At 45.3% G+C, this 25,549-nt stretch overlaps 1 protein-coding gene across 2 annotated transcripts in view; it reads left to right on the top strand.

Annotated features, from left to right (window-relative positions):
- Window positions 1-25,549, top strand: part of SHROOM1 (shroom family member 1) — a 291,553-nt gene that overhangs the window by 197,014 nt on the left and 68,990 nt on the right. For both annotated transcript variants that reach the window (XM_078653086.1, XM_078653087.1), the window contains one exon: window positions 4,414-4,478. In XM_078653086.1, coding sequence (XP_078509212.1) covers window positions 4,414-4,478 — 65 coding nt within the window. The remainder of the gene's footprint in view (window positions 1-4,413; window positions 4,479-25,549) is intronic.

Raw genomic sequence — 25,549 nt, forward strand, 5'->3', positions numbered from 1 at the left:
CGGATTGGTTGAGCGATACAACGGCTCCCTGAAACTTACCCTAAAAAAACTTCTGTCTGGGGACGGGAAGAACTGGGATCAGTTACTACCCCTTGCCCTCTTTGTCCTCCGTAGTCAGAAACAGTCCAGCCTAGGGACTTCCCCATTCGAGATGTTGTTCGGAAGAGCCCCAAGAACTCTTCTGGAAATAACAAAAGATAGTTGGGAAGCCGAGGGAGCCCAGGAAGCCGAGGCTCTACTGGACTATACCCGCCAGCTACAGACCAGGTTACACAAGCTCAGAACGCTGGCACACGAACATTTGGCCATAGCGCAAACCAAACAGAAGGCCTTTTACGATAGAGGCAAGAAGTGGAGAATACTTGACGTTGGTGATTGGGTTCTTATTTTATTACCCTCCTCGTCACACAAAATGAGAAAAGAATGGCAAGGGCCCTTTAAAATCATCCGAAAAATAGGGCGGACAACGTATCTTGTACAGTTGGGAAGAGGCAAAACTCAAATGTACCACATAAACATTCTCAAGAAGTGGTTGGGCAAACCTCCCCAAAACGTCAATGTTGTATCTCCGGTGCCAGACATCGCCCATACGGTTGGAGATACCCCTATAAACCAGGATCTATCCCCTGAACAGCGGGAAGAAGTCATGTCTCTTCTGTTGTCCTTTTCAGGTATATTCTCTGACCGACCGGGGCATACGCATTTGGCAGAACACCACATTCCAACTCTCCCTAACACAGTAGTAAAACAAAAACCCTATCGAATCCCGGAAGCAAGACGTCTTGCCTTCCAGAAAGAGGTGCAGGACATGCTGGACGCCGGAATTATTGTGCCCTCCCATAGCAACTGGTGCTCACCGGTAGTATTGGTCCCAAAACCGGACGGGAGCATCCGTTTTTGCATTGATTTTAGGGCCGTGAACAGGGTGTCCAAACAGGATGCGTACCCTTTACCCCGGGTTGATGAACTGCTGGAGCGCCTTGGTGAGGCCCGTTACATCACCACCATAGACCTCACCAAGGGCTATTGGCAGATACCTCTGGCAGAAAAAGATAGGGAAAAAACAGCCTTCTCTACCCCTTCGGGACACTACCACTTCACGGTTCTGCCTTTCGGGTTGCATGGGGCGCCAGCCACGTTTCAAAGGGCTATGGACACCCTACTGACTCCGCACTTGTCTTATGCATCAGCCTACCTTGACGATATTGTTGTGTTCAGTAAGACCTGGGACGAACACATAAACCATCTAGGAAACATTTTGTCTAGCCTAAAGACGGCCAATCTACATATCAATGCGAAGTAATCCAGAATTGCTTCCCAGCAAGTCAAGTACCTGGGTTATCTTCTAGGGGATGGCCGTATCATGCCTCAGACCGAAAAACTTGAAGCTATCAGGGCATTGCCATACCCATCCACGAAAAAAGGACTCAGGGCTTTCCTAGGGTTGGTGGGGTATTACCGCCGTTTCATTTCCCAATTTGCCCACTTGGCCGGTCCCCTCACTGACCTCCTCGGAAAAACAGTTAGATCCTGCTCTCTACCGCCTCCTTCTTCCGCCCACATATCCGCCTTCCAAGCCTTGAAGGACGCTCTGACTTCCTCCTCTGTCCTAGTGTCCCCTGACTTCAGTAAACCTTTTATTCTTCAGACGGATGCTTCTGGGGTTGGCATCGGGGCCGTTCTCTCCCAGGAGGACGAGCAGGGTGTGGAAAGGCCTGTCCTCTTCATCAGTCGAAAACTGTTTCCTCGAGAACAGGCCTATTCTACCATCGAGAAGGAATGCCTGGCAGTCAGGTGGGGGGTCGAAAAGTTGAAATACTATCTCTAGGGGAGGCCCTTTGTTTTGTACACCGATCATGCCCCCTTGACTTGGCTCCAGCGTAACAGGGGGACCAATGATCGGATTCTTCGTTGGTTCCTGGCTTTGCAGCCGTTTCAGATTGATGTTAGGCATCGGAAGGGTTCTCTGCAGGGGAACGTTGACTTTCTGTCCCGCTTTCCTGTTTCCCCCGATCGGGTCGCTCCTGGGGGTGGGATGTGTCACGAGGACGAGCTCCCTGTCCTGGACGGACGGGGCGTACCTGCTAACTTCTGTCCATTTCCGCCCCGTCCGCAGGATCCCTTTGATGTGGCATGGAGTGGGTCAGCGCTGCCTTCGCTGCCTCCGCTGTTGGCCCTCCCTTCTGTGACGTCAGGGGGGAGTCCCCTGACGATTCCGCCGTTCAGCCTATCGGGAGCGGCCTCGTCATCAACAACGGCCCTATCAGCGGATCAGGAGGAGGATAAGGAAGTGCCGGGGATGCCTACACGCGCGGTACCTCATGGGAAGACGCCGACCCGCGAGGAGAACGCCGACACCGAGGAAGACGGAAGGGGAGAAGAGCCATCGCTGGTATTGCCGAAGGAGAGACGCGACAAGCCAGGAGGCCCACGGACCCACGAGCCGCCCTGCCACACTTCCAGGGGAGAAGTGTGGCTAACCAAGGTACGAGGGCGTCTACAAGGGTTTTTCACCGCACGGGGCGGGACGGAGTAGGACGAGGGTGGCCACGGAACCCCGCACGTTCTCCTAAGCACATAGTCATAGCAACGCTGGGTACAAGGTGGTGGACCCTGGTGATCCCTCACTTCCCCTTCCCCCCTCTCATGCTTGTCCCTTCGTTACGCCACTAACGAGGCTCTCCTGTGTCTCTTTTCTCCCTGACTGCATCCGGAGCCGAGAAGCCCCGAGGAAAGGGAAGACGGGGACCCTGGTGTATACCTTCCCAGTGCAAGACGACTCCACGGCAGGAGGAACTCTTTGAGTGGAACGAGACTCTGCCCACGGGCAAGCCCCTTATACTGTCAATAAAGGACTTGTTTGGACTGCACTTTCTGTCGAGTCCTTCCTTCCCCGGCCCCTCTGTCACAGTCGCTTATGATTTTTCTTTTAGGTGAGCGATATAAAACAGGCCAAATTTATTTTTGCTAAGCAAAATTTGAATTGATATCAGGGAAGAGAACCTTCCTGCGAGGGCCAAATATACTGGTTGTGCCTTTATTCTTCTAGGTGTGAGTGCAGCTTTCGTTAATGTTGACCTAGGCATTCTCTTCTCTCTGATGGAGAGTACGTTTGAGTTGAAGGCTGTTTTACTTCCGTGGTTCATGTCATAGAGAATGACATAACATCGTGCTTTGGCTGAATGTTACAAAAAACACAGCATCCTACTATAATTTCCATGAATCCCACTTGTTGATCTCCTTTGTGATCCATAGCAAGGCCCCTGTCAGGATTTTTTTTATTACAGCCGTCCTTTGCGGCATATGACATAAAATATAAAATGTTGGTGGGCCTCCTCAAGAGGCTGCAGGTCAATGGCAATAGATATGGTATTGATTATGAATGCTCTCAGTTGATTTGTAGCGAAGAGTTTATTAGAGTGAAGCCCACGACCAGGAAGACGGACCTATAAGAGTCACCGTACAGCAGCAACTGCCTCAGTTAAGAACAATACCTACTCAACTATGACACTCTCAGTTCTAAATTCCAAGGTATCATACATATAACGTGAAATGGTAAGAATTACTAGTGAACAAGAATAAGTTATTGACTACATCCTCACATACCGCACCAAGACTCTTGACATAATCTAGTCTCACTCTCTAGGATCTATTCCCAGCTCTTCAATCATAGAAAGTCAGGAATCATTTTCAATCCTCAGCTGTCCTTCACCACACGAGTCAACAGTGAGACCAAGAATGTTTTTCCATCTCTGCCTACTGAAGTACAGCTATTGACCAATTGCTCTCATTTTGCCGTGGCCTTCTTATAAATCGATTACTGCATTGGAGTTTATGGAGGTTTGTCTACAAAAAAACACATGTAAACTACAAAGAGCACATAACTTAACTGCTTTCCCATGGTTCAGCTCACTCCTCCCTGGTATACATTCCTTCCTTTTGATGCCATTCAAAGACCTGAATTTACAAGTGTTTGATTGGTACAAAGAACTTTGCAAGGCACAGGTCAGGATAAGACTACAAGTCTTGAATGACTTTCATGCTGGCTTTAGTCTCTGGCACTCTTTTTCCTTGTGTAAATGTTCTGAGAGCTAGTTATAAAAACAATTTAACAAAAAACAAAATAGCCCAGAGAGTTAACCTTTTGGGGTTGCTCTGCAAATAGCCTGTGATTAACAGGTTTGTCTCCTTAAGAGTCAAGATCCACCTTTCATGAGTCGAGTTCGTTAAAACAAGTACAGTTAAGTTGGTTGATTGCATTGTATATTATTCACATCGGCCACAACTGGCAAACTTTAATGACAAGTGCTATACAAAAAAGTCACTATTTTATGTATTATTATTATTAATGTTATTATTAAGAGTCTGCAGGTGTAACAAACCACTCCTGAGTCTGTCTTCTTTATATTTCAGATCTCTCCTAGAAGCTCTGCATTTACAGTATTTGCTCACAATTCTGATATGAACACCAAAGTGGGGTAAGTTTTAACTTCCGTAGAAAACTGTTTCAACTAGAACTGTTGACTTTCATCAAATGGTTTTTGTATGGACTGGTTTCAATTTATGTAGGAAAGGAGAAATCGAAATCAAGTTTTATGATTGGTCATATTACTATCATGTGACAATGCAGAAATGTCCTGCTACGCATGCTTTTCCAGCTGTGACACTCGGGGTCGTAGCTCAGTCGGTGAGATTCCAGGGGTGTAAATCTCAAATTTCTCAACTAAAATAGGAGTGAGTTGCAGGGTGGAGGGGTGAGATGACCAAGATTGAGGATGAAGTGTTTTCATGAGGATCAGGGTCCATACTGATTTGCACTAGGTTGGCCTGTCTAGAGTGGCACAGTGGGTGAAAACAATGGGGTGGAAAGCTAACCAGAGGGATTGCCACTGGTTAGACTATTTAAAAGAATTCATGCCATCACCTTTTGGTGTTGGATTGCCAGCAGTATAACATAACCTGTATTTGCAAAGCGCACGTTCACCCGGAGGTATCTTGGCGCTGAATAACTGATGTTTATTGTTACCCAATGCAATGGTACTAATTTTATCGACTTCAGATGGATGAAAGGCTGAGTGGACCCGCCGGGATTTGAACCTGTGACCATGAGGTCAAACACAGGCCCCTGCAATGGATGCATTAGTCCACTGAGCCACCAGACCAAACTCAAGTATGCTTGGAAACCTGAGACTGGCGCTGCTTTCCAAATCTACTACTGCCAATGTTTGAGAATTCCAAAAAGCATTTCATTTGCAACCATTCAAGGAGTACTTCTGTGAGAGCAGCTTTACTATTTCTTTGGTAAACTAGTCACTATATGGGCCTGATTTTTAAAGATAACTTACACTATTTACTCATTTACGCTTTTGAGTACGTTTACTACTTTTTGTCTATTCACAAAATCAGAGTGGAAATTTACTACAAAAGTGTAACTCTTATATCTCCAACAAATTGAAAAGCCTGTGGGCTATTCACAACTGCACTTTGTAGTACGTTTTGTAGTACCACAGTAGTACTGCATACATACTAAAAAATGGCATTCACAAACTGCACTTCTATAGTACTGCGGCAAATAAAGAAAACAGTAGTATTTTAGAATTGCAGTTTGTAAATAGTATTTTGTAATATGTTTGTACTGATATTGTAGTACTACAAAAATTTACTACAAAAGGCAGTTTGTGAATAACCACCATGCCCTTTGTGTAAACCCTAAAGTAGTCATGTAAACCCTATATATGGGCTAGATTCTTATTATAGGTGGAGCAACATTGCAGTCTATTAAATCAATTATAAAAGGTGCTTCTACAATGCACATACTGAACTCAAGTATTTAAAAGTGCTCTCATATGTGCTAATAAAGTAAAAGGAGGCTCCGAAATAAAAATGTTTGCCTATGATCACTCAACTTGGACAAGCAGGAAAGATTATATAGATGATATTGATTCCATGTTATCCGGTTTCACATTTTGAAATTGAGCCACCAGATGCATATCTCTCTTTCTCCTGTTTTACATGTCACTGTTTGGTCTTTTATTCTGGTGCTAAAACTGAAAACCGACACACAAATGGCAGACCCCACTCGGGGCTCCCTGACCCAACTACCAGGCCAAGAATGCATTTATTTGGGGGATGAGGGGTAACACCCCATCCACCCCACTGAAGCTACGCCCCTGGTCACACTCTAACCAAAGCCAATGGGAAAACAAACATTACTTGACAACCCTTTCAAATTCAAAAATCATTGACACTCAATCGTTAATCAGTAATTTATGCTTATTGCACTTGAAAGAACGCATAACTTTCTTTTGCTGGGCATTTTGGAAAAAGATTTAAACAATGATTCGAGAGTTCCATTCAAGTCTTAGAATAACGTCACTTGGTTATTGTCCAGATTTTATTGAAATATTCTGGGAAGATGCAAGGTTAAATATTTTTTTTAAAGATTAGCGCAAAGTATTTTATAAATATCTTCTTCATTCATGTCTCAAAAGTAGTTCAAGCAATCACAGGACACGTAATAGCTACGTTTCTGTTCCCAAATTGCCATATTTTTGATATTTGTTTGCCTGTAATATTGTTGGTAACAAAATACTATATAAATATAGAACTATGTGTGCGAAATTAAGATCTGTCTGCAAAGTTTTGTTCAGTTTACGTTTTGCAAATGATGCCCATTTTTGCAAACTTCCTGTTAAAAAAACTTAGTAAGTAAATTTCTGGAAAAGTTTCATTAGGTTGTTGTGAGAACATTTTGCACACAAACAGCTACAGCATTGTTAACCCTGATAGTGTTTACCATCCAATGCGAAATGTATGTGATCTGCAAAGCATTCCTTTTTGCACTCTTGCCACTGACAACATTGTATACAAATCTACATAAAGTGAACTTTAGGTCAGGCCCTTACTCCTGATGGGATGGCTTGCTTGTCTATCTCAGTTCTGCTCTTTCTATGATGAATTTAGTACATTTTCTTGTGTTTTTCCAGCTCCTGAAGCATATCTGTACTCTCGCTTTTGATTGACTCCGTTCGTGCTCCATTGGAGTGCATGTTCTGCTCCTTCCTTTGGCTCTGTCTTTCTCCCCTCCTTCCTCCTCTCACTATCCCTGCCTTCCTCCCCCTACTCAAGGAAATCCTAGGACACTCTGCGGGTTTCCCCTTGCATGATGCCAGAGATGTACTGGACTCCTCCATGGCATGAAAAGCACCAGATGGAGGCTTGATGATTCCCTGAATGGTGTGCTGCAACACTTTCCTGTGCCTCTAGCTGCCCACTTTCAGATTTTTTTCTCTTTTCCTTCCCCCACTCCACTCCATACATTTCACTGCTGTTTGCTTTGTCCGATAGGAATGTTTTTGTACTGGAATTGGCAAAACCAATAGAGGTGACCACCTATCTTAAAAGTATAGAAAACAATCTTTACATTGTTTCAATATAACCTTCAGGCTGTGGAATGGAAACCTTTTTTATACTTTTAAGATGGCTACCATGTTGTGTGACACAATAGGATGACAATGAATGCATGCCAAATTGGTCATGTTTATAGTTAATTCAATCTGTAAAGAAAGGGAGCGGCCCCACTACCCAAGAGACAGGGTACCACAGAGAAATAAGAGTAAAGGTTCTCTTGGGACTACCAGAAGGTTATCTCAGATTACCTACATTCATGTACAAATCAAAACCACCCAATCATACAGTGATGAAGCAAACCGAACACACCAAATAATAATGGACTCTATCGAACAATATGGTATACACAATGATAAAGAATCAAAGTTTATGACATAAAATATATTTATTAAATACTTTTTCTTTCTTTCATGGGTTAAAAATCTTACAAATTAAGCAAGATCACAATCACAATCACATAAATTAAAAAATACCACATATATATTACACAAGAGACAAAAAGGTAAAAATGTGAACACAATCACACCATCATAATCAGCTTATTCCAAATAGAATCTATTTCATAAATCTATTCAACGTCCATCAACAGAATCCTGTATTGGACACGAATAAGCTCCTTGGATATACCCATTTGCTTAAACAAGGGCATCAAGGCGTTTCGGTGGTGTTTATTTAATAAAAGCCACCTTCCTCAGGACACAAATACTATTTGTCTCATTTGATATGACAAAATTGTTTAAAACCTAATGTAAAAAGACATAAGAACACAAATATCACCATCCACAGATATCACATAACACAACATATTCAAAAAATGCACTATAAATTCACATTATTGTAGGTTACATTAATTCATTGGATCAAAGTGTTATAGATAATTGTTTAAAGGGTCCATTTCTTCAAGATTAATCTAACATGCACTGAACCTCACAAAACTCGTACACGCTAGTTGAGTATGATATCAAGGAACACTTATTCTGTTACTACAACCCCAATTCCTCGGCATGCATACGGACAAATAAACACCACATTATACATACCTAGTCCATTTGGAATATATTCTATGGCCGCACTGAGTCACTTTGTAATCTTATAAGACCAATGGCTGCCCAAAACACTTCCGCTGGTATCTATTATAAAGCAAATATAAATTATTGTCAAGACCTCTATAGGGTGTATGTTTATAATAGACCCATAAGGGCACAAAGGCCTTAGAGGTTCTTCACAGTGTCCAACATATGTAAACGGGTCCCATACCCATCTCAAAATCTGTTAATCTAGAACTGTAAGGAACACCTCCGTACAGATCCTCTGCAAGCAGAAAGATGTCCTGGCTCTTATATATTAAAAAAACGATGCCTGTATAGGGGAAATATAGGTGTAATCAATCATTCCCTCTTATGGCCCTTACATTCCTGACTGTTATTGTTGATATATTAATACTTAATGGTACAATTACCACGAGTAGCTATTGTAGTGGTATCTCACTCCCGTAAAAACATTAAACCTTTTGGTGTACTCGTAATAGTACTAGATCCTTCAATATAGGGATAGGAGACCTCAGACTTGGGTCTAGAAATGGCGGCAAATAAGCCTAAAGTAACAAGATAAGATAAAAAATTAAAATTTATTATAAAACCGCCATTTATCAGATATTGCGAACAACCCACTAGCCTGAGTAGAGATTAATATAAATCTCCCCCATGGGTCACGCCCATCTGTTATTTAATGGGTTCATAAGCTACAACCCGGGGTTGTTAGGCATCTATATACAATGACTCACTCTGTGGATCGGCTTTTCACTATGGACAAATGGCGCCGGTTCCTTTCCAGCCCCCATTATTAAAATAGGAGTCGCTGGCCAACAAATGTCATATAAAAAGATCTACAATCCGCATTGGATACTTTCAAGCTCATATTAACTTAGAGGATTTGCACTATTCAAACTAGGCTATCGGATAAAGCACCCTCTACTCTATTCTGCCTATAATTACGCTCTGTATTTCTCCCCGTATTTACCTTGGGATTCACAAAATGTATCCTCCGTACCGTCGCTCCTTCAGTCAGCAATCGGATAGAGTAAGGTGTTCAAACGCCACTATTTAAACACCCTTCTTAAGACAAAACACCTTATAAGACTACATCATTCCTACCGCAACGGGTCTGTGCCGGAGGGTCTTAAACCGGCCAGGCCTTGTGTGTGGAGACAAATGGGTCCCACCATTTCCCTGTTCTAATTAAAGGGGAAATCGTGCAAATCGGAAGTTGGAGAATTTATTAAACAAATCGCTCTTCCGTGTGCTGCAAATAATGTCTGTTACACTAAATTGACCAGTTGCTGATATATCCAGAAACCATGATTTGTACCTCTGCATAAATACATCTCCTTAAATTGTTACAATCTAATAGAAAAAACGATCAGATGAAGAGTACAATTTCCACATCCAATGTATAATGGGTAACTAACCCCTTATCTAAAAGGAACTCCCCTAAAGATAACCGAGCAATAAACTGATATAAAGAAAAAATATTCGAAAACCGAATTATTCTAGCTATGTAGAGTAATCCAGCCCCGCCCAAGATACATGAGTGCGGCGAGGTAAGGCCGGTACATATCCCACTGCAACTCAGGCAGCTAGTATGGAGATCGAACCTCCAAGACAGGAACATCATCTATAAAACATGCTACCGAAGAACATAATTCACTTATTCTATGAATCTCATCCAATCCTCCTTCGTGTTCAGACCTACTGTAATAGTGTCTAGAATTCAAATATACCACTGCTCTCGATTTTTTTCTCTTCAATGTCAGATCACCCCCTCTCATGTTACCCTCAATTTGTTCTATAATGAACCATTTGAAATCCGTACATGTGTGGTTCTTTTCATTAAAATGATCAACCAATGGGGCATTTATTTTTTTGTTTTTGATGGCCGATCTATGTTCCAGAAGGCAAAAACGGACTTCTCTTGCCGGTTCGCCGACATAGCCTAAATTGCATGGGCTTATAATTAAATACACCACATTTTTACTTTTGCAATTATTCAATGTTTTGGAGGTTAGGCTATGTTTATTATAAGTCAATTCTTTCCCTATTATACACTGATCGCACATAAGGCAACTACTACATCTATGGTTCCCCATGGCTAGAGTGCCCAATATAGTTTGTTGGTTCAGTTTGGGCCCTTCTCTGTAGGTGTGTACCAATTCCCTTCCAATTCCCTTCTCAGATTATTTCTTTTAAACGCAAACAATGGTTTTTCAAGGGCCACCAATTGGTTATCATGAAGGATGTTCCAAGTAGAATTGATAACATTCTTGATTTTATTGCTATTGCTAGAGTATTGACTAACAAAAACTATCCTCTGTCCCTCACCTTTTTCTTGTTTCTTCTCTGTTCTGTTAGTGAGCATACTGTCTCGATCATAGAACCGGGCACGTTTAAAAGTATGTGAAATTAACTTTTTGGGATATCCCCTATCTTTAAGTTTTGTCTTTAGATTTTCCGAATGTCTATAAAAATCTTCCAAAGATGAACAGTTCCTCTGGAGACGGGGGAACTGTCCAAAGGGGATATTATCTCTTTGAGCCCTCGGATGGAAACTAGAGTAGTGTAACAAAGTATTTTTGTCAGTAGGTTTAGAAAACAAGTTCTACTTCTAGTTTACCATTTGTGATCTTAATGTTTAAATCTAAAAAGTTGACACTATTCCTATTATATTCTGAGGTGAACTTAAGGTTCACATCGCTCAAATTGAGCCATTCTAAAAGTTCATTCAAATGTTCCACCGTTCCTTCCCAAATGAAAAGAATATCATCTATGAATCTGCTCCATAGGATCACATTTTCAAAGAAATTAGCAGATTCATTGAAGATATGTATATCTTCAAAATGCCCCACATAGAGGCATGCCAGACTGGGGGCACATGTGGCCCTCATACTGGTCCCCTTAAATTGGAGGTACAGGTCATCTTTAAAAAGAAACAGGTTGGGGGCGTGGCTTGCTGCGGAGCATGGCGGCAGCATAAAGGAAGAGCTCCGGTGACGACGCGGCCTCTTCAACGATCCGATTGTAAATCCGTGCTTCACATATCCCCTGTGGAGAGGACCTGAAACCTGGGACCGGGCGGGAAGGACGGCCGCAACTCCGGTGAAGATTGAGCACCGGGAACCCAGATAGCGGCGACGGTCCAAGCGGCCTAAGACAGCAGTGGAAGCCAGGGGCCGGCGTGCAGCAGAGCCTGACAGGAAGTGCCTGTGACCCGGGCAAAGGACGCCGGAAACACCCGTCCGAGAGGTAGCATGGGAGAGGGACGGCCGAGATACGCCGACAGCGGCGGAAGACTTCACCGCAACGGTGGGGGCGCCTGTACGTGCAGTGAGTTGCACCGGGACACCTCTGGAGGAAAAGCCGGACTGCGGGCGAAGGGGAGAAACGCGAGGAGAGCTGCGCCCGGCAAGCCGCCATATTGGTGCAGTACATCGGGCCCCGGTGATAGAACTCCCTCCGAGGTAGGAAGGTGGGAAGTACCGAAACCTGCATCAAATAACGCATTGGGCCACAGTGTCTGGAGCCTTGCGCATCACAGCCCTGCATGAGGAACCGGGCGGTGATAGAGGCATAAAAATACCGGCGGGCCGCCATCTTGGTACAGTGCGGAGGACGCCCGGCACGGACATAATCTGGGTGCACAAGTCCTAGCCTGCATGCCGCTTACACGAGAGCCCTGACGCCCGGAGACTTACTCGACCCCATACTAAAGAAGGAAATACTGGAGCAGGGACGAATAAGGGCATACTGACCAAGTACACAGCCTGGTGAATGGTGAACTATACTGAGGGACACGAGGGGGCTAGCGCTGTATTGACACTGACTCTGGGAGGTTGATGGAACAGAGGGAACCCCACAAGACTGCAACAAATAAAACCTAAGGCACGAAAACTGTAACGTGAAGGAGGGGTTGCCCCCTACCCACCAATCCCCTGCACCAGCCGGGACTTGGCTCGGAGGGCGCAGCCGGTAACCGCTAACTCGGTGGGCGCAGAGACAGGCACAACACTACCGGACCCGGTGAGAGACAACTGAAAGCCGCGGAAGACCTCAGAGACATCGACCATTCATCGGCCCACTAGCGGCGGAAAAAATGTCAGGCAGGGGGAGTAAGAGCAACACTACCCAAACCAGAATAGACAGATTTGCACGCGACAGGAATGCCTCTCCTTCCATAGACGGGAAATCTCCGGCAGGCAAGTCGACAGAGGAAACAAGCAGCAAGCAGGCCACATTGGACGACATGATGAAAGCCCTGGCGCAAGTCCAAGCGACGGTAGGGTCGATATCAACCGAGATCACGCTTATCAGGGCAGACTTCCATAAAATGTCCGAAAAAGTAAGCTCTATGGAGGTTGTGACGAAGTCCCTGGTCGAGGATGTCTCTGAACTCCAGGTAACGGTGGAGAAGATGGCTGCGGAAAACAAGACACTGCGAGAACGGCTGGACGACCAGGAAGGGCGCTCCAGACGGAACAACGTAAGGATCCTTGGGGTTCCAGAATCTGAAGGTACGAGAGCAATGGACCTCTATGTGGAAGAGTTGATACAGAAAGAACTTAAACCCAAGGGCCTGTCCACCTTCTTCTCCGTCGAAAGGGCCCATCGGGTCCCGGGAGGCCAACCGAAACCGGGTGCAGCACCGCGACCGATCCTGGCTAGGCTGTTCAACTTTAGAGATCGAGACGCCATCCTACAGGCGGCGCGAGTGGCGCCACCAATTAAAATCCAAAATTCCACGCTGGCCCTCTTTCCGGATTACACGGCCGAAGTTGCTCGTCGCAGGAAAACGTTTTTAGACATTAAGAAAGAACTTAGATCAAGAGAAATTCAGTACTCCATGCTGTACCCGGCCAGACTGCGTGTCGTGGCAGACAACAGAACCTGGTTCTTTGACACCCCTGAGGTCGCTCGAGACTGGCTGGACGGCTGGAGACCAGTAGAGCGGCCGCCACGGACACACAGACCACACAGGAACCAGGAACCGAATAGCTGCACAAGCTCTCAAGCATCAAGACGCGGACCTGAAGACAGATCCCCGGAAAGAGAAAATACTGTCCAGGCCTCAGACGACGAACATTAGACACCTGGTGCGAGATGACAATTATACCAAAGGCCGGACAGAACGCCCTGGATACTAGGTGGATGGCGACCACGGGAAGGAAGAGAGGCAGTTGTCTCCGGAGCGGTCCTTTCCCCAGCGAGCAAGTATTTTTGACTATGGGAAGCACTCTGCCAAGTTGGGGAAGCGGGCGGGGTTAAGTCCGTGGAGCAGGGGAGCAGGGAGGGGGGAGGGAGGGAACGTTTTGAAGTTACTGTTAGTATTGATAGTCATCTCTCACGCCATATGGTACACGAGCGCACCGACTAACGAGCTATTCCTACACCTTAACACAGAACGCTATAGACACACTGGAGCCTGTAACATGGCAGCTGATACACTACCCACTGAGGTACTGGGTTTTTAAGAACCGGTACAGAACCGGTAACCCAGCGGTGCCAGGGGATCAACACACCAGAGACCTCGGGTTCTCCTGAGTCAGACCTACAGAAACTTCAGAGTTTTCCAGGTGAAGTCAAAGATTCGTTTATTGGCTGCAACCAAGGTGACAGGGTCCTAGAAGTACAATACCAGTATATTCAGGAGACTGCACACTTTCACAAAGTTAGGCTTCTCTTCTTATACACAATATTCACCCTTGGGCAAAACATTCCTTGGGTGCGTGGTATTTCATTTATGGTTACTGTTTTACAAAAGAAAGCAGAGTCATGATGACATGTACATATTTCACGTCGTGCTGCCCATAACAAATCATCCGGCAAGGCCCAACATTTCATCAGATATCGCTGGACCCCTAATAAAAATGGTCACCTCCCCATCATAAAACAAGTGAGGAAAAGGAGTGGAGAAAGATGTGCGCGAGATATGGCAGGTGTGCGTGCTGAAATGGCTTTATGGCCGGTTGGGCCTAGATACTATCTTGCTCGGCCACTGGGAGGGAACTGACCTAACGAGCTCGGCCTGGGGCAATGGTTCTAACTTGTACTGGGGTCAGGAAGAAGTCGATTAAGGAGTATGTGTCCTTGTGGAATCAAATTCGACTGGATTAAGGCCTATGTAGAGGGCAACATGCAGCTAAGGGTTTAGAAGGCAAATGGCGATTTCGAGGTGAAATCGTCACTCGAATATGCCGAAAATACATGTACTTGATGTACTCGTCATTCTCGGTCTTTTGATACCAAATTCGTCCTATTTCGACGAAGTTTTTATTCTCGAGTCCGGTACTATTACGGATCCATATTTTTCAGAACCACAGACCCTCCTTTTGCCCTTACATAGGCAATTAATCTATCCTCATGTCAATCTGAGTCCAGATCTATATTCCTAAAGTCATTGAGATGTTGCTGCAACATCATTCTAGTGCTGAGTTCATGTCTTGACACAGGCTTCCTTACACATGATGTAGCACAGAGGCCACATATTGCAGGAGCACACTGTATACATAGACAGAACAGGAAAAGAATGGCTAAGACCATCCCAATGACCATCAGAATCTTCCATCCCCAGGCAGATATCAGTCCCCAGAACCATCCCATTAATGACCAATCTCCTTTATCCACATGAATAGATTCGGAAATCTTATGTAGTCTGGAGATGGCCCCGTACACTGTTGGAGCATTATCTGGAATGAAAATGCAACAACTGGACTGGATCAATTTGCATACCCCACCCCGGTCCGCAAGTATTACATCCAAAGCGACCCGGTTCTGAAGGGTCATCAGTCGATCCGACTGGAGCTCAGCAGTCAGGTTACTAAGGGCACCAGCAGTTTCAATCACGGTGGATTCAACTACCCTTGTCAATTGCCTTATGTTTCTGCTGTTAACCATGGCTCCCCAGAACGGCAGAACACCCATTGCAAAGTCACCAAATTCTTGACCCGCAGTGTCTTCTTTACTCAAAACACCTCTAACTACCCTTGTCCGATGGTAATCCGCCGCTGCTGTGTAGGTGGGAGGTAACAGGAATGAAACAAAACATGAGCCCGAGAAGTCAGGGGGCAACCATGTATAGGCTTTATCGTGGCAGATAAAATAAGTACCCTTTGCGGCTAAAAAGGCAGGGGAAGTCTGAGATCCAAAAACGTACGTTTCTGTGCAGACACTCTTCCCTAGCTGAGCTCTGGGATTCCTACCAATACCTTGCAGACACAGGTGACCTTGATGGGGTACGATCCAGATAGGGGACGATCTCTTGGCTTGCTGTTTCTCACTTAATGTAGTGCCATATCCGGTCACATTCCAACCTACATATGCAAGTATCTCATCATTCGGGGTATCTTCGTAAGAAGTCACTTCCTTGATCATGTCAACTATACCCTTTACTAGGGCGCTAGTCTTGAGGTTGTCTTTTACGGAACGTAGTGGTTGGATTTCTCGTGCATATATGAACATTGTCCTATATGCCCATACTGACCCATTGTGACTAAATGGCAGGACCAAATAGGGGATACCTCTATCCGTGGTGTGGGGCATGAGACCACACACCCAACAGTTGGTTGTGTTCATTACAAGTTGGTGTTGGTGTAATAGCTGAACGAAGGAGTTATTAATGAACTCTAATCTCCTATTTGATTCGTGGTTAGGCAAAGGGTGGAAAGAATGAGAGGAAACAGTAGGGGGAGGTATGGGTGATGTAGTAGGCGTGAATGTCACATGAAAAGAGAATAGAACATAGCTTATTAAAAACACCATTACGCTAAATAGCATAAAAATACACATTATTATAAAAATTTTCTTTCTCATTGCTTTCAAAAGTCTCTGCTTAAAGTTCATTTGTTTGGCAGTTTTCTCCACATCAGGAAACTCCATCCTCTCTAAGGTGCTGCCCGCGGCGGTAGGTTGTTTCTGCTAAAGGATGCTTCCGTCAGTCTAGGGTGGCTCCCTTCGACCAACTGGAACCAGCAACCTATTGTTGTCAGCTGCACCCAAAAGTCTCAACCGCGACCCTAGCAGCGGAACCCGGATGGCGGTTCGAAAAAACAAAAATAAGCAAGTTACCTAGATGGGAGAATCTGTACTTTCAAAAATAGCATTTTGGGAAAAAAACTTATTTTTTTATTAGTCCACAGGTTTTTCTCTCGGATCATAAAATAAATCACTTTTACTTTTAGTCTGTTTTTCTTGGTCGCAAATTATAGCGTCTTTTCCCGGTTGTTGTCTGGTCCGGAAATAGTAGCTCAGGTTCCACAGAGTTCAATTGTTCTGATGGCGGCGTAGTTTCTTGAAAAATGTTCTCACTGTCATAATCATGTTTAGCTTCCTTTACACGTTCATTAGTTGTGCGCTCTGAGTCAGTGCCTCCTGTCCGGACCCATTGGTCATGTGGCAGAGGGAAGGGTATCTTCTTACAATGGATCCCGTGGACCCAATTGGCCTTCCCCTCCACTTTAACGGTCGACCTTGTAGACAGGAGGACGAGGTGAGGTCCGGTCTATCTGGGCTGGTCGTTTCTTGTCCTCTGGAAATTCTTGACCAACACCCAGGAGCCAGGGTCAATGGAGTGACCTGGTGTCTCAGAAACCGGAGGCAAGGTGTTGTGGACCTGTTGATATAAAACACGCAATTTAGCCGTCAATTCATACAAATAGTCAAGCAAAATGGGGTGTTGCAGCTCGCTAAACTTCGTGGGCCTTGGCACTCCCCATATGTTGGCTGGCCGACCAAAGATTATTTCATAGGGGCTGAGTTTCATTCGCGAATGCACAGTCATTCTGGTGGATAGGAGTGCTAAGGGTAGAGCGTCAGGCCATTTAAGACCTGTGCTCGCTTGGATTTTGGCCAATTTAAGTTTAAGCGTGCCATTGTAACATTCCACTAATCCAGCTGATTGGGGGTGATTTGCAGCGTGGAACTTCTGCCTAATGCCTAGCCCTTCACACACTCGTTTCATCACACAACCCACAAATTCACTCCCGTTGTCCGACCAGACCATTCTAGGCATTCCGAATCTGGGGAAGAACTCTTTCACAAGGGCTTTCGCTGTGGACAAGGCAGTATTGTCCCTTAGGGGATAGGCTTCTACCCACCTTGAGAAGGCGCAAACAACCACGAGCACATATTTTAAGTTGTTGCACCTCTCCATGTGTATGAAATCTAGCTGCAAAACCTCGAACGGATACGTAGGAGGTGCAAAATGACCAGCTGGAGTTGGAGTTCCCCTACCAGGATTGTGCTTCAGACATACCATGCAATTCTTGACAACATTCTCTGCACACTTGGGAATCCCTGAATTCTTCCACACTGGGGCCAACAACTCGCAAATCCCTTTCGCGCTGATATGGGCCATCCCGTGAGCCATTGTAACCACTGCAGGCACATATGCATCGGGTAACAACCATCTCTGTTGCTCTGTCGATTCAATCCAACAACCATTTGCATCCATTCTCCCGGTACTTTCTCTTCACATGCTTAACTCTTTCTCCGTGGCCTCAGCTTGGATGGACTTCACACTTTCTATCGTGTCTTCACATATTCCAACATCACCAGTCCATCTTTCTGGGCTCGCAACATACATTCGGCTCATCACATTCTTTGCCGTTTCCTTAGCAGTTTCATCAGCAAATGCATTTCCACGACCAACATCATCAATCATTTTCTTGTGTGCACTACATTTTACGATCGCTATTTTCAGGGGCAACGTCAGTGATTCAAGAAGCTCATTCACCAACTGACCATGCTGAATCTTAGCTCCATGCGAAGTCAGGAACCCACGTTCTCTCCACAGTCGTCCAAAACTGTGAGCCACTCCAAAAGCATACTGACTGTCGGTATAGACAGTCACTTTCATTCTTTTCGATAACACACATGCTCTCGTTAACGCCACGAGTTCAGCGGCTTGAGCTGAACCATGTGCTATTCGCGCAGTTTCAACGATTGTGTGCAAAGTTGTGACAGCATATGCTGTAGTCACGTTACCATTTGGGAGCTTAAAGCATGAACCATCCACCCATAATGTACCATCACATTCGGCGAGAGGAGTATCGAATAGGTCAACTCTCCCTTTCGTCTCTTCCTCCGTTCTGAGGAAACAATCGTGCTGTTCTGAAGCATCCGATTCCTCAGCAATTGGTAACAAGGTGGCTATGTTCAGGGTACTGCACCTTTTGATGTGCACATGGCTTGCTAGTAGCGTCAATTCATAACTGGACAGTCGAGCACTAGTTAAGTGCTGTGTCTTGGTCCTATTTAACAATGTGTCTACTGCATGCGGGACCATCACGATTAGTGTATTATTCATTACTAGACCTGCAGACTGTCGAATAGAAACAGCTGCTGCTGCTGTGGCCCTTAGACAACTTGGCAATGCTCGTGCTACCGGATCCAAAGTTGACGAAAAATAGGCGCATGGCCGTTGTCTATCTCCGTATCGTATAATGTGAAAGGTTTACTGTAGTTGGGGTTACCTAACACAGGGGCCGAACATAATGCTGTGCGTAATTCGAGAAAACTTTTCTGACACTCATCAGACCAAGGAATGGGATTGGGTGTATTTGTACACGTTAGTGCCAATATGGGTTTGGCTAATAACGAAAAATTTGGAATCCACTGTCTACAGTACGATGTAATGCCCAAGAAAGCGCGTACTTCTCTCTGCGTTCTTGGCACATTCAATTTCGCTATTGCCTGAATTCTTTCTGGGGTCAGTTTCCTTCCCTCCTTCGATAAGAGATGACCTAAGTAGGTCACTTCTTGTCGGCAATATTGGAGCTTGGAAAGTGACACCTTGTGATGCAGATCACATAGATGACGCAGTAGTGCCAACGTGGCCATTTTACAAATTTTCTCAGTATCCGCAGCGATGAGCAAATCGTCCACGTACTGTACGAGAGTGGAACCTTTGGGCAAAACCATTGCGTCGAGCTGGCTTTTCAGAGCTTGACTGTATATTGAGGGGCTTTCACAGTAGCCTTGAGGAGCGCGTTTAAAGCGGAAACTGCGACCACCTAAACTAAAGGAAAAAATATCCCTGCTTTCCTCAGCAATCGGGATACTGAAGAAAGCATTCTTCAGGTCAATCACCGAAAACCAGGATGCAGAGGCTGGAATCATAGTCAATAATGTTGTAATGTCGGGGACAACTGGGAATTGTGGCACCACTATCTTATTTACTTCCCTAAGATCAATCACGAATCTATACACAGGTGGCTGGGAAGGTTCAGTTCGTTTTAAAACAGGCAGAACAGGACTATTGCAAACATTGCCTCGTGTTTCTTCAATTACGTCTTTCTCAATTAACTCGTAAACAATCGCTAGCAAAGCTTTTTCGCCCTCATTGGATATTCTGTATTGGGGAACTCGTGGCATTTTGACATTCGACTTCAATGTTACAACATATGGTGGAATTTCTAAAAGACCTACATCATTTGGACCAGTTGCCCAAAGAATATCCGGAAGGAGTGCCAATTCTGCTGGAAGCGTATTTCTCGACAAATACATGGGAGAAACCACTTTCTTACCTAAAGTCAGTTGTACTCCTGAGGGAGAACAGTACAAAGTCGCATACAATCTTTTTAGCAAATCTAATCCTAGCAAATTTTCACCACAACCTGTTGTCAAAATAAGGGGTGCTTCGAATTCACAAGGACCAACAGAAAGAGATAAAGGGTCAGAAATCGGATTTCTAACCGGGGCGCCAGAAAAACCTACGGAAACGTTCATTTCGCCAGACAAAGGTGCGCCAGGGAGTTTGGAGTGCATAATAGAACTCTTTGTAGCACCAGTATCCAACAGAAAAGGTTCTGACACACCCGATGTAATCACCTCAACGTAAGGTCCACTCTGACCTACTGGAACTGAAACAACTCCCTCTCCTTGTCTAGGGCTGTCCTAGCAATCGTTATTCTCCCACTGCTCATTTTCTGTGTAATACTCATCGACGTAGTATTGGGCTGTCCTGTCAGATACGTTATTTTGCTGGTCAAACCTGTTCATAGAGTTTTGTGGTGGAAGGGGACGTGCGTCCTGAGGTGTGTTTCCACGCCCTCTACCTCTGGGCGCTTGCTGACTACCACAACCTCTTACACCAGAAAATTCGTTTGTTCGTTGTGGCAGGGCAGGACAGTCATATTTGTAATGACCCTCTTGTTTGCAGTATAAACACTGGTTGGGACCTACGCGGTTTTGATTGTAATCGAATCTCTGCAAGTTTTTCTGAGGCTGCTGAAAAGTGTTCCGGTAGTGATTTGGACCATTATTATTTTTATTACCACCACCACGTGGCGGATAGGCTTGCTGTAGCAAAACCTTCGTTTTGAGTTCTCTAGTTTTCTTCTCTACTTTATCTTTCTCATCCTTGTCTCTATTCTCATAGTACTGTGCGGTAGCTAATATCTGGGCTGAAGATGATACTGCCCAAGAACTTTCTGAATCTTTTAATTTCCTACACAAGTCTGGAAGTAGATTGTGCACAAATTTATCGACAAACAATCTCTGACCACCTTCTGTGGTCATATCTTGACCGCTGTGGTCAATGAATGTTTCTTCAAATCTGGTGAAGAAATCTGACACAGTTTCTTCTTTCTTTTGCTTGCATGCAGATAACTTATCCCAATTTACGCGTATTGCAGGCATTATCGTTTTCATGTAATCTACTATTCTACCAGGTAGTTCCGCTATCAGAGGTTCAGGCTTGGCACCACCAACTTGTCGTGCATCTGCAACAGTAATATTAGCCCACGTGTCACCTAATTCCTGGTCATGATCTACATGACGAATTTTTCCCCATAAAGGCTGTGGAACAACGTTCCCGAATAACATATCGATATCGGCCAAATTCATAATACATGACCCAGCAGTTTGCGACAATTCTTTATAGTACCCTGCAGGATTTTTACGCGGATCTGGTAGTGTTTGTTTGAGTGCTAAAACTTCAGCTCGCTTCCATGGAACATGTACCCATACACGGTGAAAGTGGGGCAGGACAGGTGGGACAGCTGTCGCGTCACCCTCTCTCCATTGTGGGGGAACTTCTCTCATAGGGTATTGTCGTGCCTTTTTCCTACTAGATGCACTGGATTCCGATGGTGACCCAGAACTACTTCCCTTACTTCGATATGATAATAGCATTTCAACTGCTTCTTCCACATCGGGACCTACAATCATACCCAGACTAAACTTAAACCTTATACGACACATCTCTTGTGGGAGGCAATCCTGATCATAGTCTTCTAAATCCTCGCAAAGAAAAACACACATCTGTTCGAACACATATCTCTGTGTCGCTGTTTCCCATTGAGGAAAAACTTCCATGACAGACTGTAAATCATATTTTGCAGTGTCCATGACCCATTTCCGAGCTAAACTATTCAGGGAATCTCTCTCCTGATAATCGGGCAGTTGACTTCGCAACTGTCTTCTTCCTATGTTAGGGGTCGTAGCAGGCGACCCGAAAAGCGGTAAAAGAAGATTAGTAACAGTGCTGGCCATTTTCTGCCGAAGGGAAGGTGAAACGGAAGAACAAACAGATGAAAGAACGGGGTGAGATAAGGCGGGTGCAGAGATGGCAGAAGAGGTATGAGGAATAATAGATGTGGTACTAGGCAAAATCATAGAAGGGGCATTAGGAGTTGTAGAAAGTACAGTAGGCAAAATCGTAGAAGACATAGATGAAGCAGAAGTGGTCGGTGGGCCTGGAGGAGGCTGCACCGAAGAAGTAGGAGCCAGCTGAAAAACAGCTGGTGGGTGCTGTGGAAGAGCCAGAGGCGCAGCTTGTGCAACTAAAGGTTGCGGGGGTGCTGTAGCGTTCTGCGCATAGGGCGGTGGCGAAGTTAACAATTGCGACATTAATTGGTCTTTTTCACGCTCTTTTTCTGTCCCTTGCTGAAGAGACGGCAAAACTGGATAGCACTTATCTATTGCCATTTTACGTTGCCTGTGCAATTGTTCATTTATCTGCTCTTCCTCATTATCTTTAAACTGCACGGCAGCTTGCATTACTGAAAGTCCCCCTTCTCTCTTATTTTTCTTAGCTAATTTAATTTCTTTTTGTTTGGCTTCTTTGCGCCATATGCGGAAAGAGTCAAACATCGCCGGCCGGGCTTTCTTTTTGAAGAGTTTAACTTCAAGGTTGTCTAATGTTTCAGAATCAAAGCTACCATATTGGGGCCATTTTAAAACACCGTCTTTCCTAGTGTATTTAATCCATACCTCGTTGTAAACGATGGGGCCTACCCCATGTTTAACGTACAGCTCGTAAGTCGGAGTTCCAACTGGAGGAACCGGACATGAGTCCTCCAATCGGGAGTCCTTATTATTATTACCAAGACAAAACAGATTCCCGAGTCTAAGACTAGGCATCCTTTCTCTCTAGTCTAGTTCCAAAACTTCAAAGGAGTTATCGATTTACGATATTGCTCGTGAATACACGAGTCCTTCGGTTATGGTGCTTGCAAGAACCAATAAAAAACCTTTATGTATCTCCAAGATACCACAAAGTAAGTCCAACTAAGGACTAGGAGACGCTCCACTTATACTTAACTGAAAAATATCGATGGCTTCACCAGAAGACTCGTCTCAGCGTTTCGCTCTACCGAAAATTTCAAGGGTCCAACATCAGGGCGATAGCCAGGGCAGCAGTCCTTGTAGCCGTCGAGAAGCGGGGAACCTCGCAGTAAAGACCTTCGGACCACGTCGACATGCAGGGGTCGATGAGGTGGTGGGCCCTCCTCCGGAATTTTCACACGAAGCTCCTCACGATCTTCAGGCTGATTGGTACCACTGGAATCGCCCCAACGCTGGGCGCCAAATGAGGTACTGGGTTTTTAAGAACCGGTACAGAACCGGTAACCCAGCGGTGCCAGGGGATCAACACACCAGAGACCTCGGGTTCTCCTGAGTCAGACCTACAGAAACTTCAGAGTTTTCCAGGTGAAGTCAAAGATTCGTTTATTGGCTGCAACCAAGGTGACAGGGTCCTAGAAGTACAATACCAGTATATTCAGGAGACTGCACACTTTCACAAAGTTAGGCTTCTCTTCTTATACACAATATTCACCCTTGGGCAAAACATTCCTTGGGTGCGTGGTATTTCATTTATGGTTACTGTTTTACAAAAGAAAGCAGAGTCATGATGACATGTACATATTTCACGTCGTGCTGCCCATAACAAATCATCCGGCAAGGCCCAACATTTCATCAGATATCGCTGGACCCCTAATAAAAATGGTCACCTCCCCATCATAAAACAAGTGAGGAAAAGGAGTGGAGAAAGATGTGCGCGAGATATGGCAGGTGTGCGTGCTGAAATGGCTTTATGGCCGGTTGGGCCTAGATACTATCTTGCTCGGCCACTGGGAGGGAACTGACCTAACGAGCTCGGCCTGGGGCAATGGTTCTAACTTGTACTGGGGTCAGGAAGAAGTCGATTAAGGAGTATGTGTCCTTGTGGAATCAAATTCGACTGGATTAAGGCCTATGTAGAGGGCAACATGCAGCTAAGGGTTTAGAAGGCAAATGGCGATTTCGAGGTGAAATCGTCACTCGAATATGCCGAAAATACATGTACTTGATGTACTCGTCATTCTCGGTCTTTTGATACCAAATTCGTCCTATTTCGACGAAGTTTTTATTCTCGAGTCCGGTACTATTACGGATCCATATTTTTCAGAACCACACCACCATATCCAATGGCCCAACGGTTACACACTGCACCCACTGAGGGCGCGCATACAACAGTTGAGGTGCCCCCTCTGCGCCTGCTCACTTGGAACGTCAGAGGGTTGGGAGATAAAATAAAGAGGGGGTTGGTTCTGCAGGCAGTTAAACGCCGGCGCTGGGCATTACAGACGTATGGAGACAGCTAAACCCCACAGCGACACAATACACATACTATTCCGCTGTGCACAATAGCCTATCACGCATTGACTATTTCTTGTTCCTAGGGGTTGGAATGGGGAAAGTAGATAAAATAGAAATCTTGCCGAGAGGCATATCTGACCATTCACCTATATTACTGTCACTTACCACCAAAGAGAAGAAACGTACCAGACTCTATCCACTATACCCGAACTACTTACGAATCCCCAAGATCAGGAAGGGACTTAAATTAGTGACCACACACTATTTTGAGGAAAACGCGGGCTCGGTGTCCTCCCCCTCGGTCTTGTGGGAGGCGTACAATATGGTCCTGCGGGGAGAGGTGATAGCGGCAATTACAGGGCACAAAAGGGAGTCCAGGCGAGAGCTCACAGAGCTCGAGCTGACATTGCATAACGCAAATAACACCCACATGGCTGATCCCACACCGGAAACAGCGCATCTATTGCACCTACGGCAGCGACAATACCAGGCCCACCTCAAAACGACAGTCCAAGGACATCTCACAAGTACAGCACATAGAATATATGATGTAGGCGACAAAGCAGGGAAAATGCTGGCGTGGTTAGATCAGAGAGGGGGTAGTAATAGGGGTATACAGAGGCTACACTCACATGACGGACAGTTGCAGACACATCCGGAAGAAATAGTATGCACCCTGGCACGCCACTTCCGAGAGATATATACCCCAGAGCAGGAAGTCACGGCTCAGGCGGCGATAACCTCGCTTGAGAATATTGCCATGCCCAGGCTCCCACAGGAGGCAATGCAAGAGCTAGAGACCGACCCGATAGAAGATGAAATTCAACTGGCGATTCAGGCGTTGCACTCAGGAAAAGCGTTGGGGCCCAACGGAATACCCATAGAATGGTACAAATCGATGGCCGACACTCTCAGTAAACCATTACTGGAAATGTACAAAGAGAGCCTGGAAAAGGCAGAGCTGCCGCTAGAACAACGCACTGCAAAAATTGTGGCCATACCAAAACCGGGTAAAACTCCGTCTGATCGCTTCTCGTATTGCCCCATTTCCCTACTTAACGTGGAGGCCAAAGTTCTGGCAAAATTACTAGCCAACCGCCTGGTACATCACCTGCAGACGCTGATCCACCCTGATCAGTCCAGCTTTATGCCTCATAGGAGTACGGCATTGAATCTCAGGCGGGTACATGGGGTGTTGGCACGAGCACACCTTCTCTCCGAAAAAGCAG

Source organism: Lissotriton helveticus, chromosome 7 (assembly GCF_964261635.1).
Source record: "Lissotriton helveticus chromosome 7, aLisHel1.1, whole genome shotgun sequence".
In the NCBI taxonomy this organism is placed as follows: domain Eukaryota; kingdom Metazoa; phylum Chordata; class Amphibia; order Caudata; family Salamandridae; genus Lissotriton; species Lissotriton helveticus.